The sequence below is a fragment of the Giraffa tippelskirchi genome, chromosome 14 (assembly GCF_054371585.1).
Source record: "Giraffa tippelskirchi isolate mGirTip1 chromosome 14, T2T-mGirTip1v1.2.pri, whole genome shotgun sequence".
NCBI lineage: Eukaryota > Metazoa > Chordata > Mammalia > Artiodactyla > Giraffidae > Giraffa > Giraffa tippelskirchi.
The window spans coordinates 41,544,963-41,561,465 of NC_137288.1; the positions used below are offsets into that span (position 1 = coordinate 41,544,963).

Below are 16,503 nucleotides of genomic sequence, written 5' to 3' on the forward strand. Positions count from 1 at the left end.
TCCCCATTTGCCTAACAAATAAAGCCCAAATTCAGTGTCTTTGAAAAGACCTCAACTTGACTTTCCCAAATCTCATATGCTAAACCCAAGATATCCTGGCTGGCCTGAGTTCAGCCAACCTGAACTGTGCCTTACTTCACAGTCCCCTGGCTGTGAAGGGGACAGCCTTTACAGAGAAAGGCTCTTCCTGGTCTAATTTCAGCATTTAGTATCTTAATGGGGAAGGCACTGGCGACCCACTCCAGTACTCTTGCCTGGAAAATCCCATGGACGGAGGAGCCTGGTAGGCTGCAGTCCATGGGGTCGCTGAGAGTCGGATGCAACTGAGCGACTTCACTCTCACTTTTCACTTTCATGCATTGGAGAAGGAAATGGCAACCCACTCCAGTGTTCTTGCCTGGAGAATCCCAGGGACGGAGGAGCCCGGTGGGCTGCCTGCGTCTATGGGGTCGCACAGAGTCGGACACGACTGACGCGACTTAGCAGCAGCAGCTAGGCTTGGAGGACTGGTTGAGATGCATCTCTTAAAGACTGCTCGCATCACTTCTTCCTGCTCTTACTATGGTTGCATTGCACATTTGGCCACATGATCCATTCATATTTGTCTCTTTCATTTAATGGCAGCAAGGCTATCTCTGGTTTTGTTCATTATTTTATTCAGGTAAATGCTATATTGCTTGGCATCCAGTAGACATTCATTAAATGTGTACCAAGTGGATGACGGAATGTTCTCACCTCTTCATTCACTTAGAGCACTCTAGTTCAGTGCTGTAGTTTCAAAAGTATGTCACACAAGTATAGTGATTTTAATTGATACATGTAGGGAAGACTCTAGGGAAAACCAGAGAACCCCAAGTCTTTTAGACGCTTACTCCATCAAATAGAGACTGCCAGAGAACAAGCATTGTATTGGCTTTATTTTTAGTTATATTTATGGTAAGTGGTGCTAGTTTTCTATTTACAGTACTTTTACAATAAATTGTTTCTTGAAAGAGAGTTCCTGTCAAGATAAATAGTAAGTGACTCACGCTGTAGAAAGATGAGGATATAGCAGAATTGAGAAGATGGCATATGGATCAGTTTAGTAGTTTGGGAAACAATGAGCTAGTTTATGCTCCCAGTATATATTTTAATGAATAAATGATAGCCAGCCATGTAAATAAGATGGTTTTTCCCAAACTTGAAATTATTTTTATAGTATCACACAAGGTCCAAGGTTTCTCATACATTCATCCATCCAGCCACAAATTCAAAAGCATTTGTCCCTTGCTTACACTGTGGCAAGCATTATGTTATATACCAGGGACATAAATATCTGCAAAGCAGTGACCCTGAGGAGGGGTTTGTATACATGTATGTAGCTGGGGAAGACAGACAGATAGACTGATAACAGCCTCTTAAAATGGAAATGGAAACAGTGATAGAGGTGTGTCCTGAGTTGGAAAACAACTCTTCCTCAAGGACTTTCAGATGTCATCTCTGGGGTAACTTGAAGCTTCGTGCTTGCCAGACTCAGATAAAGGGGAAAAGGTGTTCTGGACCAGGGTTTCTCAACCTTGGTGCTGTTGACATTTTGGACAGGATAAGCCTCTGTTGTGGGGGCCTGTCCTGTGCATTGTAGGGTGTTTAGTAGCATCTATGGTCCCTACACATTAGATGTCAGAAGCACCGCCCAGCTGTTACAACCAGAAATGTCTCAGGATATTGACAGATGTCCTTGGGGGTGATGAGGGTAGGGAGCAAAATCACCCCAGTTTAAAAACAGTGGTTTAGGCCGAGGAAAATGCAAATGCAGTTGTGTAGAGATGTGATGAGCGTTTGGAAATAGATACTGGGTTGGCCAAACATTTGTGTGTTTCAGTGCCATCTTATGCCCAAACCCAAATGACCTTTGTGGCCAGCGCGATACAAACAGCTCAAGATATGGGGTGAACAAATGGAAAGTGAGAGGTTTGATGGGAAAGGTGAGTCGGGATGGAAGAACTGACAACAAGGAGAGGAGTTGAGATTTTATCCTTTCTAGAACAGGAAGCAAGGAAATGTTCAAGCAAAGCTCCCTTGATCAGACACAGGAGTCAACAGAACCCTTGATCAGACACAGAAGTCAACGTCTTATGAAATCTAAATGTCAGTCATTCAGAACTAGATGCCCAGTGACTAAATTAGGCAAGAAGCTCTAAATAGTTTGGTAGTCTAAAACATAGGCTGTCGTGTCTTCCTTATGAAATGCAAAATTGTTTTACCAATCAGGCAGTTAAATTCAGACTATGTTATTTAACAAGTTGGCATTTTTCTTTACTTGAATAAACACTGTATTTTAGAAATAACAATGTTCTTTTGTAACTTAGAATTCTCCAGACTAGCTTGCAGCAATAGGAAATTTCAGGTATTAGCTATTGATCCCAATATTTCAGCTCAGTGGAAAATTGTGCCTATTATACTTATATAATTCTAAAGATCTTTGTAAAATAGACATTAACAAAAACCCATTATCTCCAAATAATGCTGATGTATGTTTTTTATCTTCTGTAAAAATATTTATTTTTTTGATAATGCTCATCTGTTTCTGAAAATAACAGCCAACAAAAATGGCATTTCAAAGTCATAACAAATTTTTTATTTTTCATGATTTTCAGCTAGGAGGATGAACAGAATACCCTACAAAATTCTCTCGATAACCATGAGAGCATTAAGCTGAAATGACACTCTTGATTGGGAATGGAAATCATTGGGAAATGTTAGTCTATGTAAGCATTATGGTGAGGGGTTATGAGTTAAGAAAAATTAAAATGGCTCAACCAGCCCTATTGCTTTGTTTCTTTTTTCCATTCAAAAAAGTGTTTTTTGGTTTTTTTTAAGACAAATGAAAAGGAACGGAAATAAATAACTGCTAAGAGATTGGCATAGTGGTGGGAAGGCTAAAAATTGAATGTGTGAGGTTTGACTTTCAGTCTTACCCCTTCTTTGCCTTGCCCACAAACATCTAAAGCAAAAGCTACAATTTGTGTCTGTTCTCTCACAGCTCCCAAAATCCCTCAAGAGTGGTCATTCATAATGTCAGCTATATTTGGAGTTAAAGGAAACAGTCTTTGCAGTGACCATTTATTTTTTTGTATGAAGAAGTGAATTTAATTGTTCAGGATGTTTTAGCGTTTTTTAATGATCTATATTTTTTATCTGTGCCAATTTCTGTGGAGATTTCAAATGATTTTAGGTATTTGTTTTGTTTGGTTTGGTTTAGTTGCTAAGTCTTGTCCGACTCTTGTGATCCCATGGACCGTAGCCTGCCAGGCTCCTCTGTCCATGGGATTCTCCAGGCAAGAATACTGGAGTGGGTTGCCATTCCCTTCTCCAGTTTGTTTTGTTTAGGTTTTCCTAGTATAAAACTAAGTCAGCCAGTACTGTAGACTGTCTCAGACACTCTCAGGATTTTTCTATTAGATGCATTACAACTGACCTTGGCTCCCCTTTAAAAGGTTCAATCTGGAATTTGAAAGCAATGATGCAAATTTGATTTTAACCATCTGTGTGAAAATATATCCATATTCATCATAGGTCTATGGATTCAGTGAGTGTTGTACTCAAATAGAGGTCCACTGAGGGGCAACTATTAAATACCTACTAGGTTCCAAGATGAAGAATATAAACATAAGCCCTTTGTTTTGGTCTTCACTTCATTTGACAATGTGTCTCTCCTCTATAGTTGTAAATAGTGTGCACTGAAGGAAATTAGAAGAAAATACTGTATCAACTTTGCTATAATAGAAGGAACATATGTAAAGATGTATAAAAGGAAAGCATATATACTTTATGAATTATATATGCTTTCTTCTCCCTCTCAAGTTTCTTGATTGTTTTTAGTAGCCTAAACTGGGTAGAAATTAACATCTGAGAAAGTAAATACACATCACATGACTCAAATGCTTGATGACAGTGTTGTGAAGTTCAGAAGAAAAAGAAACGCTGAAACCAGATGGAAATTTCGGCTTAGCAGCGAATTTCACACATCTGCCACACGTTCCTTTCTGCCAGTCGAGGTGAAAACATCCAGTTAAATCTCTCTAGACAAGGACCAGACCTGTGCTTCACAAGTTAAAGTAAACTCCACTTGGGAAATTTCAAGTCCTGTTAATCAGAGTGAATAATGCCGTGCTTTTCTGGGTGTAATCAAGAGCCACTTACAGAACAACTGTGATGTCTTCTTGAGGAATTCGTTTCATTTAAGTTGTTATCTTTATGTCTTTTTAGAAAGTACAACAGTATACGTTAATAATTCAAGCTACAGACATGGAAGGCAATCCCACATATGGCCTTTCCAACACAGCCACGGCTGTCATCACGGTGACAGATGTCAACGACAATCCTCCGGAGTTTACTGCCATGACAGTAAGTACAGACTGTCAGTCACAGAACTCGAGGCCTGTGGTCCATTACCACGAAGTTCCGTCATGAATAATAGATGCGTTAAATAGAGCCGGAACTTGCTTCATTCACCTCATTGTAGAATGGCTACTGACTCCCATGTTTTCTGTCACTTACACCAGAGTTTTAAATGAGGCACCGAACTAATTTGTTGTTTTGTCCTCTCCAAGTCCACTGATAAAGTTATTAGAACATCCTGCCTGGTAGAAATGCCCTAAATAGACTTTAGGCTGTTTTAACAAAATATTTATAAATATCTTCAGGTCCACAAACCATGTGACTGACTGATGCTACTTTGTCAGCAGATAATTATGATCTCTTGGCTAAAATGGTTTCCTTCAGACAAAGTCCTTTCTTCTGACCACCACTCATGAATCATCCAGATACCCACAGAATTTACTATTAATGAAATTAATTTTATATTTTAATTTTAATGAAACTATAACATAATTTGGAAAAAATAATTTGAGGGCCGCACAGAGTTATAGTATTTTTAAAGTCAAACATAAATGCTGTGATTACCTGCATTACTAATCTCCTCGCTTAGTGTGGATAATAAAGATTTAATGGGGCAGTAAAATCAAGGCAGTGTGATCATCGAGACACGCCGTCCTTCAGGGGTGCCCGTCGCTGCTCTGAATCAGCTTTGTCTTTTCTTGCAGTTCTATGGTGAAGTCCCTGAAAACAGGGTAGATGTCATAGTCGCTAATCTAACGGTGACAGATAAGGATCAGCCCCACACGCCGGCCTGGAACGCCATCTATAGAATCAGCGGTGGAGACCCCGCCGGCCGCTTTGCCATTCAAACTGACCCCAACAGCAACGACGGCTTAGTCACCGTAGTAAAAGTAAGTGCCATGGTCTCTCTGATGGCCACTCGGCCACGACCGTATGTGCCACCCACCTTCTCGTTTGTTCTTGACTCAGGATATTTTCTTTCAACCATCTCTATGCTGTGCTTAGTCGCTCAGTTGTATCCAACTCTTTGTGACCGCACGGACTACAGCCCGCCAGGCTCCTCTGTCCATGGAATTCTCCAGGCAAGAATACTGGAGTGGGTTGCCATGCCCTTCTCCAGAGGATCTTCCCAACCCAGGGATCAAACCCAGGTCTCCCACATTGCAGGCAGATTCTTTACCATCTGAGCCATTTAGAGAGGGAAGCCCCTCTCTAAATCAGAGTTAATATATTCGGGGGAGTCACGTTTGTTATTTTTCATTTATGTTGATGCCAAGGCCAACATAGTTTCACTCTCTCCCTGGAATATGATTGATTTTCAATCATCCAGGTGTTTTAACAGTGAAGATACAACAGTCCTCAGCAGTGTTAATGGTCAGTGCAGTGAATGTGTTAGTGTTAAGTTGTGGAGTTTTGTGTGTGTGTGTGTGTGTGTGTGTGTGTGTGTGTGTGTATGTAACATCTCTTTATTTTATTTATTTTGACTGTGTGGCATGTGGGATCTTAGTTCCCTGACTAGATATCGAACTGGTGCCCCATGCATTGGGAGCCTTAACCTAACCACTGGATCACCAGGGAAGTCCCACATCATAGAGTTTTGATGGCCGACTGATACCTGTTAGGAAGGATGCCACACACCTGCTATTCTTATGTCAACAGATTGCTTTTAGAGTATTGGCTCAAGCAACAAACCAGAAAATACCACCAATGTATAACTAGATGAGTGTAGGCGATGAGAAGGCCTACGCTCTTAAAAGGTTTTGAATTTACTTTGCCATTTTTAAATGCCGTTTTTAAGAAATTGGTTCTTCTAATCTTTCATTGTCAAAAAGTAAAACAAAGCTGAGTTCTGAAAGTAGAAGGGGTGTTAACTTCAAGTGTAACAGACAGTGCTAATGAAAAACCTCTGTGAAGTGAGCATCTCTTTCTAGCCACCCAGGCAAGAGTTTGCTTCTTTGCCTCCCATTCCAGCACTCTGGGGCTTCCCAGATTGCCCTGGTGGTAAAGAATCTGCCTGCCAATGCAAGAGATGCAGGTTCAATCCCTGGGTTGGGAAAATCTCAGAGGAGGAAATGGCAACCTACTCCAGTAGTCTTGCCTGGAAAATCCCACGGACAGAGGAGCCTGGTGGGCTACAGTCCATGGGGTCTCAAAAAGTCAGACGTGACTAACACTTTCACTTTTTTCCAAAGATCTTAGATAAGTAAACGTTGTCAGCGATGTTTCATGGGTCTAGTATACTCACTCAAAAGAATTCTGTAGTATTTCCTGGCTTCTTTGCTGTCTTGTTTAAAATAATTCAGAAAGGGAAGTTGAACTGGGGGTTTTAGAGTGAAAATAAAAAAACTTCTGAATCAGAGTAGAGGAGGGGGTCTAGGTGAAGAAACTGGTGTGGTCTGTGCTCATTTCGTGACTTTCTCAGTAGCTTTGGCCCTTGATCTTTCTTAGACTCCCCAGGATGGCAGGAGAGCTCTTTTTCTCATACTATTAATATTACATGTGGTAATGCTTATGGGTATCTTAACTGGAAGATCATCAATGAAATTAAGAGGGCAAGTCCAGTCTGGTCACTTGACTCCTGGTAACTTTTCTATTGACAATGAGATTCAGTGAAACTTTGAGAGCTAATGTTTACATTATCTATGCATTGCCTTTATCTCGAGTGGCATTCTTAGATTTGGAATTTGTACAGACCAGTAAAATCTTCAAAATTACTTTGGAAAACAGCCATAGATTTAGTTTGCTAACTAAGGAAAAAATGAAAAGTCCTTCTATCTATGAACACTATTTTTTAATTGTATATATGTGTGTACTCTAAAATGTGCACTTGAAATTATGAATGAACTTTTAAATAGGAAAAGTTTAGCTTTGTGAAAAAAAAATCACGTTTTCTAGTTTTTGTTTTGCCCACTTCATTGCAGACTGATTAAAAGCTTTCCTGGGTGAGGAATGTTCTTTGTACCAATGTTTGAGAGTACAATCTAGATCGTCATATTCTCACTTAATCCCAGATTATTTAGTTGCTTTTTTTTTGTTTTTTGGTGAACAACGCTGCTCTTAAGAATATGTAAATTCTTAGATGTAGCTAAATAAATGCAGTGTGCAATAGTAATAAGCATTATTTTGTGAATGTAAATCTTTGAAATGCACAAGGTACATAAATATCTTGTAGAAGTAGATTATGTTGTGATAAACATTTCAATCATTGGCCATGCTAATGCCTGTTTTCCAGAAATTTGAGAGAAACCTATGGTGTAGTGAATAAAAAATTAATGTTTTAGAAATGGAGTTACTAGAAGGATCAACTGCAAAGTGCAAATACTCTTATTCCCTGCAAAAATATGGTTTCCCCTTTAAAAAAAATTTTCTTTTTTTGGTTTTTCCAGCCAATCGACTTTGAAACAAATAGGATGTATGTCCTTACTGTCGCTGCAGAAAATCAAGTGCCATTAGCCAAGGGCATTCAGCATCCACCTCAGTCAACTGCGACTGTGTCTGTCACAGTTATCGATGTGAATGAAAATCCTTATTTTGCCCCAAATCCAAAGATCATTCGCCAAGAAGAAGGCCTTCACGCCGGTACCATGTTAACAACGTTTACTGCTCAGGACCCAGATCGATATATGCAGCAAAATATTAGGTATCAAATGCCATTTATGTTGTTTTTGTCATTTACATTATTTTCTATGGAGTGCATAAAATTTTTTCACCATTTGGGTGAGAAACTTTCCTTAACACCGATACTCCTTATTACAAGATTATTTTTAATTATTTGATGAAATTTTTTCAGTGGATCAATGAGTTTATTTGACAGGAAATATATAAATGGATCTACTCTTTATCATTTAAAGAAACAAAAGTTTTCAGCCTCTTTTTTCTGTCCTTGCTCCTTTTAAAACATCTTTAGTAATAATTTACCCTGTGCTTTTATGCCAACCATCACAAAAAGCTTCTACCATGAGTAAATAGGAGAGTCTCAGAAAGCTTATAACATTTATCTCTTCTCCACACATCAGGAAGAAAAGAAAACTCATGCCAGCACCAAGATATAAGAGCTAATTATTTTCATCCCTCACCTGTGCAGTGGTTATAGGACTTATAAAATATATCTGTAAAGATTTCCAGCCTCAGCAAAATCTCATTTATCCTTCCTGATGAGGGTTGGCAGAGCATACCCCACACGACTATTATCCATCGCTGGTGATGGTAATTTTTAAAATTAGCTCATATTTTATTTAACTCCTTTCAGTACTGTTGATAACAGATAACTGTGTATCTCCTTCTTCATTTCTCTGTACACTGGAATCAAGACAGGTGAATAGCTAGTGAACAGGTGTATTGAACTCGTAACTTTTTACCTCTCCAACGGGATATGTTTTCCAATTTGCATATTGGTTATCCAAGCTTGAAAAGCTCACCCCCACCCCAAATAAAAAAGGAGGTTAAGCAAGTACAGATAAATCTACTCAGACCACAGGATTCCCCTTGAAGGGTGTAGTTCTGGGGCTTGGCCCAGGTGGGCAATCCTGGGAGGGATGGGATTATGGGAGGGGGGAAAGGAAGGTGGTCTCCTCACTGTGACCGAATCCTCACCATGATAAGGTAGTAAATGTTTAAGGAGTGTTCTGTGATAGAAAATTCAACTTCTATTATAATTTCTCTTGAGCCCTATACACTGGGGCTACTGCTCACTTAGAAGATACATTAGAACTATTTTATATGGACCATTGCTCTCCTATGAACTACGTAAGAGCTTATAATGAGACCTGTCAAATCTTCCCTAGCCCCAACCCACAGTACAGAAACTGAGTTCCTCATCTTTCCCCTCTACCACCTGTGTAACGTTTACTTCATGCCTGGCCATGCAACACACCAACTTCATGTTGCCTCCCAAACCACTGCCACAGAAATACCCACATTACAGCTGTTTGTCCCAACCATCACCTACAGAAATGCAAGTTAACACACTGGTTGTGTCTGGGACTAAACCAGAAAAATCAGCTTCCTGTTTTAAATTTCGTGTCAAAAAGAATAAACTTATTGCACTTTCATTTTGTAGATACACAAAATTATCTGATCCTGCCAACTGGCTAAAAATAGACTCTGTGAATGGGCAGATAACTACCATTGCTGTTTTGGACAGAGAATCACCGAATGTGAAAAACAATATATACAATGCTACTTTCCTTGCTTCTGACAATGGTACGTAATTAAATATAGTCACTGTACTTGTCCTGGATGTTGTTAAAGAGAGTAGATCCTCATCACAAATACATCATCAGGAAATGAGGTTTTCTGGGAAACCCAATTATCTAGAAAAATTTCATTCCTTCTAAGGCGCCAATGACCCTCATTCCTCTGAGGCCCCAACTTCTATTTTCCACTTCCTTTGGGCTTTCTGTATCTGCTGTCTTCTGTAATGAATGTCCCCAGTGTCCTTACACCCTCCATGTTCACCTAGTACTGTGATCACAGAGCTTCGTGATGGTTCTGCCCTGCTGTACCTTGATGGGCTTCCCTGGTGGCTCAGATGGTAAAGCGTCTGCCTACAATGTGGGAGACCTGGGTTCGATCCCCGGGTTGGGAAGATCCTCTGGAGAAGGAAATGGCACCCCACTCCAGTACTCTTGCCTGGAAAATCCCATGGACGGAGGAGCGTGGTAGCTTACAGTCCATGGGGTCGCAAAGAGTCGGACACAACTGAGCGACTTCACTATATACACTATATACCTTGATGGCACAGTAGCCCACACACTGTGTTTTCCCAGGTGATCTTTTTAGATTTCTTCTAATCAGCATGTTTGCTACCATCAGTTTGTCTGTCTTTAGCATTTTTCCTCTAATTCTCTAACTCTAGTCTGCCATGGCTAGGAAACTCTTAATTTCTTGCATAAGTTAAAATAATTGAATATTTGAGCTTTAGTATGTTGGTTTTGAAAAACATAAACATATAGTTTAGCATCTTTTTTTTCTTTCTTTCTTGGTCTCTTCTGAATTCTAAATGGCCAAGGTTAATAGATAGCACTTTTTTCTTTAGATCTATAAGATAAAAATGACTTACGTTAAACTGGAGTTGGATTCATTTTAGGTCTCAATATGATATGGTTTAAGAGTGAAGCTTTGAAATTCCACCTGACCTCCCCACCCCCTGGATCCAGACTCCATTTATACCATTTTTCTAACTGCAGGGTTAGCAATGAGGTTTTAAATCTGTCCATTTCCTTTTTCAGTTGAATACGGATAATGGTGTATCTTCCCCTCATGTACAGGGGAAGATAACAAGGCTTGTATACATAAAGCTTTTAAAACAGCGCCTGGCACAAACTATACACTCAAGTAAATATTTCTGTGATGTGTTAGTAGTTTTAAAACTAAAGCACAGCCATCTTTTTAAAATAGTTTTAATGTTGGACTGTGAATGTTAGCATCCAATAAAAATAGTAGGCTTTTTCTATTTGGTGGCCAAGACGTGCCTTTTGAAAAACATTGCCTGTCAACATTTTTGATAAGAACAGTTTCAAAGAACCATTCCTAATCCTGTTATAATAAGAGTCAATGAGATCATTATCTGTTATAAATCTATGAGGTGACAAGACCAAAACAATATTTCTTATCCTTTCTAATGTGAGGCCTACTGTTAACATATTTAGAGTTGAAACTTGGTGGGAAGCACTTCTGCCATTTCGCATCAAAGCGGAGCATTTGTGTCTGTTCTACATTTTCTGTAAGTGGTAGCTTTCTCCACCCTGAAACTTTTAGTAATATATCTTGCACCATTATGTTGAGATTTAAAGAGCTATAAAATTATATGTATATGTGTGAATTGTGAGTTACAACCAGATTTTTCATTCACCAAGGTGGATTGTTTCCTAATTGAAAGGGTGTTTGATATGAGAGAAGTGAGCAGTTAAATCTGTGTAGCTGTGATGTTTTGCAAATGCACTCGATGTTAAATCACAAGGCTGGATTTAGAGCCCCAGTTCTGCTCCTTAATGTCTGGACAAACTACTATAATCTGTGTGCCTTCATTTCATTATTGATCATTGTTTTTGCTGCTTGCTATTCTGTGAAGTCGTTATGAGAGTCAAATAATATGAAATGTGATAATAAATATGAAAGTAATTCAAACTACAGGGAAACATAGTGGCCCTCGTGGTTGGACCACAGTATTAGAATATTGTAAACAGCCATGCTAGCCCTCCATCTTAACCTCCCTGCTCTCAGAACCATCCCTACTCCTTAGAGAGGTCCACAGAGATTTCTCCTTGTCGTCTCCTGAGGAGTGTATGTGTGCCTCTTCCTAGTTTCATGACCTTGGGCAGGTCACTTAAACCTCTGGGTCTCAATACGCAGCCTTATTTAGAAAATCCTTGTATTTCTATTCTCTTAAGTGTATACATTATATAGTTAAATATAATTGTATTATGTACTGTATATTCAAAGAATATCATCATTATGTTTACATATAACATTTCCATTATGTTTTATATATTTATTATATATTTATTCATAAATATTTATAACATAGTAGAGTCCAACTCACCGATCTAAATTATCAGAAGATAAGTGTAGAGACAACATGTTATAGTGGAATGAAAATGGATTTGGGGTCAGGCAGACCCATCTCCACTAGCAACCCCAATACTTCTAAGAAGGTGCAACCATAACCAGTTTATAGAGACACTCAGGTTCCTGTCTGTTTAAACCAGCTTCATGGGATGACAATGAAATGATGTATAGAGTGCAACCTAATACTCTCAAGCAAGTGATCCGGCTCCTCCTCAAGATAAGGTCTGTGGGTCTGCAGACTGCTTCAATATTTCAGAGTTGTGTCTGGGCTTGAAAAGCACACCTCTTGGTTCTCCATCAGTGAGTAGGGTCCATGCAATCATGAGCCCGGGTTTCTGCTTGCTTACATCCCCCAGTGCCTACAGGAGCCGCGTGCACACGGGGGCGCAGAGTAAGTACAGCAAGGGCACAGGACCACAGCTGGTGGGGATGGGGGCTGGCGCATGTGCGTTGTTACCTCCCTCTGTGCCTGAACCTCCAGTGGGAGGAGTGCAGGATCATCCTAGAAGAGACGCAGGAAGTGGCCTTGTACCAAAACAGCAGAGATGCTGTAGCAACAAGATTTTTCCAAGGTTATGCAGTGATAAGGGCTGGAAAGCTAGAAACGTTGAGAGTTTCACTGTAATTGAGACTCAAGGGAGAGAATTGTTGAGCATTGGTTTGTGATTTTTCTCCCTTTTCAGGAATTCCTCCTATGAGTGGAACGGGAACACTGCAGATCTATTTACTTGATATTAATGACAATGCCCCTCAAGTATTACCTCAAGAGGCAGAGATTTGTGAAACTCCGGACCCCAATTCAATTAACATCACAGCGCTTGATTATGACATTGATCCAAATGCTGGACCATTTGCTTTTGATCTTCCTTTGTCTCCAGTGACTATTAAGAGAAATTGGACCATCACTCGGCTTAATGGTAAGGACAGATTCATTATTTGAATATATGTGCATCTGAGAGGCTTTGAAGCCCGGTATGAAAAGTCCATTTTAAGCGCTTTATCATCTTTCTCCTTAAATATATTTTAAAAGCTACTTAAAGTTTAAATAAGATACGAAAAGCCCTTAAAGCCAAAAAAAAAAAAAAAAAAAACTTTACAGTGCAGGATAGTTGAAACCTGCTTTATATGTACCCTTCAGTCCATGATGCAGTTTAGAAAATGTTATGCGTTTTTGAGTCTTATGATATATAAACTCTCCGACTATATTTTTCCCGTTTATTGTATAGGTGATTTTGCTCAGCTTAACTTAAAGATAAAATTTCTTGAGGCCGGGATCTACGAAGTTCCAATCATAATCACAGATTCGGGTAATCCTCCCAAATCGAATATCTCCATCCTCCGGGTGAAGGTTTGCCAGTGTGATTCCAACGGGGACTGCACGGATGTGGATAGAATAGTGGGAGCGGGGCTGGGCACCGGTGCCATCATCGCCATCCTGCTTTGCATCATCATCCTGCTCAGTGAGTACTTCCCTGTTTCTCAGCTTGAATTCCTTTTGCTTCCAGGATGTTTAGCAAAGTAACTTTTTTCTTTACAGTTGGAAAACACAGAGCAACTTTTTTTTTGCTTTTATTTGTTAAAATAGTCACATACATATAAATATCATGAGCTGACCTCAGCGCATTCACTGATTGTGGCTCTTGCCATCTTGTGGCATCCAGGATCCTGGCTGAAAGCTTTTGCCAGTGATGCTGGGAGCCACGAAGGGTTCCTGTTTCCCAAAGAATGGAGCGGAGGCATGTGCTTTCATCTGAGTTTGAACCGGTGGAGCCAAGAGTTCCCTGTTGTTCTCTTCTCTAAGGAGTTTTTCTTTGCTGTAAAAATCTTCGCTTTTGCCTTTAGTTTCTACCCTGCATTTTTCATTCTTCATTTCTTTCATTATTTCCTCCATAGTGGGCAGAGTCCTTGTTTTTTCTGATCCAAGCTTCCCATTCTGTTGGGATATCCTCTACTTCATAGTCTGTTTCTTTCATTTGCTACTTCTAGATAATTCTTTTCTCTGGAATAGTTTGTCCTCTCCAGGTCTTGTACTCAGGGATATAGAACTGTTTGTTCCCTAACTGGTCAGTGCCACTTGCTCCTTCACTTCCTTTGACAGTGCTCTCTGCAAGAGACAGAACAGATCCTGAGACCATCCCTGTGCCATCCCACCAGCTGTGCTCAATAAAAAGTAATTTTTATTGTTGCCTTTCAATGGAATCTAACAACTCTCTACCACCTCTGAATAATTTCTCACAGCCAAGCCCACTTTAGAATGAGGAAAACCCTGAGCATCCTTGCATGCACTTACCTGTTTGCAGCAAACCCAGCCAGCCAGCCTCTTCCACGCCCGTTGCTGTTTTCTGATGTTGATCACTTGCAGAGCTGCAGCAAACTCTTCATAGAAAAATATTAGACAGTCCTAAGTTGAAGCACTTCTCTTAGGATTTGTGTCTGAATTTATGGCATGTAGTTGATGATTTAGGAAAATAAGTATATTGCTTTCCTTTGCTTTCCTTTATAGAAAGCCCAGTCAGCAAACTGCTCCAGTCATGCAGGGATCAAGGTATTTGTTTCTGATGGGCTGCATAAAATAGCGAGAGATTGTACTTCATACAGCACATTAGATAATAGAAATGATTACACAGCTCAATACATTGTCTGTCTTTAGAGCCAGTCTAGATTAAGGAATTGCTCCTTTTTAATATACTTTGCAGTCTTTGGTTCAGTGGAATGCAAGAAATTAACCACTGGAAAGTACTTTAGGAACCACTTGTAAGTATGCAGGTTAAAAGAACAAATTGCCTGGACCCCATGTTGTATTGTTGAGTAGCAGCAGGACTTAGTTTATTGTGCAGTCATGCTATGCACCAATCACTTTCTTCAAAATGTTGGCCATTTCTTTTATGTTTTCTCCATTTACGAGTGTTCTGGTAATTTAGAATCCTGTCCTTTTTTTTTTTCCTAAGCAATTACTGTAGAAGCCTGAGCATTTTTTACTTCCTATGTGGAGACTACTTTGACTATAATTTGAAACCTACATGCTATACTGATAATCCACTTGCTAGATTTAGTCCTGGAACAATGGCAAATGAGATCATGTATCTGGCTTTAAAAGGAGGATATTTACTTTTATGGCCAATAATAAAAATGTGCTCAAATAAGAGTCATTAAATCTTTTTGCTTCAGGATGTAAACTGATAGCTCCAGATTTTAGAGGGAATGCATTCCTAGATGTGCACTTAGGGATATGTTTCAGTTTCAACTAACAAGAGGCATACAAGCCAACCTTATCAAGAAAAACTTAGAGCTGATGGATTGTGGCATGAAGAAGTGACTCGAGCCATTCTGAAGGAAAATGAATCAGTGCTGATTTTAACATCAACCAGCTGGAAAATTTATGATTCTAATCCTGGTGCAGAAATGTAGAGCAGGAAGTGTTAGTAATAGTCACTCACTCGTGTCTGACTCTTTTCGACCCCGTGGACTGTAGCCCACCAGGCTCCTCTGTCCATGGGATTCTGCAGGCATGAATACTGGAGTGGGTTGCCATTTACTTCTCCAGGGGATCTTCCCGACCCAGGGATGGAACCCAAGTCTCCCACATTACAGGCAGACTCTTTTACCATCGTAACCAGGGATGTTATTTCAGTGCTCAAACTAATCCCCTGGCCTTTTTACCTGAAGCATGCTGTTGAACAGGAAAGAGAAAAGCACAACAGCGTGATAGAAAGACCCAGGCCCTTGGGAGTCAAAAATCGTCAAGATCAAGTCTCTGATCCAGGTCTAGTTTGCTGCAGAGGCATCTTGGCAAGCACTCCCCCTCCTTGATAAGTGTGCTTCTCTCTGATTTGGGGAGGAGAATGATGACTGATCAACTGGAATAAAACAGCAATTAAATAATGAGTGGCAAATTCACCTATTGTATTTTGTTTTAGAATTTACAATCCATTATATGACGCATATCCTATCCTCTAGCAAGACAAAGCAAAAGATAGAAATAGTTATTGTCCCCATTTGCAGATAGTAAAACTGAGGACAGACATCCACTCAGTGAATTCATAGGGTACTAGTTTCTAGAACAATCTAAACCTAGTTCTCAGGGTATCCGTACTGTATTGTTTCTTGTCATATGAGGCTAGGATTAGGTAACAGTGTAGAAGATGCATTGCAAGTTTTCCAGCCATATGAATATAAATTATTAGTCTTGAAAACTGTGATTAGATAAAGTCAAGTTTTTAAAATTATGGTATCATATGTCTTTACTGTCTTTCTGCCTAGTTCTTGTTCTGATGTTCGTGGTATGGATGAAACGCCGGGATAAAGAACGTCAGGCCAAACAACTTTTAATTGATCCAGAAGACGATGTAAGAGATAATATTTTAAAATATGATGAAGAAGGTGGAGGAGAAGAAGACCAGGTGAGCAGTGTTTTTAAATCTCTAAGTGAAATCTTACCATCTTACATTTAAAATGGTGGGGAAAATACTAATACATACAGTAAAAGAATAGTATCAAATGTCTTTTCCTTGATCACACTATCAAAGTCTTGGTGAATTCTTTCCAACCTGCCCA

At 39.6% G+C, this 16,503-nt stretch overlaps 1 protein-coding gene and 1 pseudogene across 4 annotated transcripts in view; one reads left to right on the forward strand and one right to left on the reverse strand.

Annotated features, from left to right (window-relative positions):
- CDH2 (cadherin 2) overlaps positions 1-16,503 on the forward strand; it is a 394,092-nt gene that overhangs the window by 342,046 nt on the left and 35,543 nt on the right. For all 4 annotated transcript variants that reach the window (XM_081563143.1, XM_081563142.1, XM_081563145.1 and 1 more), the window contains 7 exons: positions 4,249-4,386; positions 5,085-5,270; positions 7,767-8,020; positions 9,440-9,582; positions 12,633-12,866; positions 13,176-13,409; positions 16,210-16,349. In XM_081563143.1, coding sequence (XP_081419269.1) covers positions 4,249-4,386; positions 5,085-5,270; positions 7,767-8,020; positions 9,440-9,582; positions 12,633-12,866; positions 13,176-13,409; positions 16,210-16,349 — 1,329 coding nt within the window. The remainder of the gene's footprint in view (positions 1-4,248; positions 4,387-5,084; positions 5,271-7,766; positions 8,021-9,439; positions 9,583-12,632; positions 12,867-13,175; positions 13,410-16,209; positions 16,350-16,503) is intronic.
- Positions 13,574-14,095, reverse strand: LOC145534821 (NADH dehydrogenase [ubiquinone] 1 alpha subcomplex assembly factor 2 pseudogene; annotated as a pseudogene).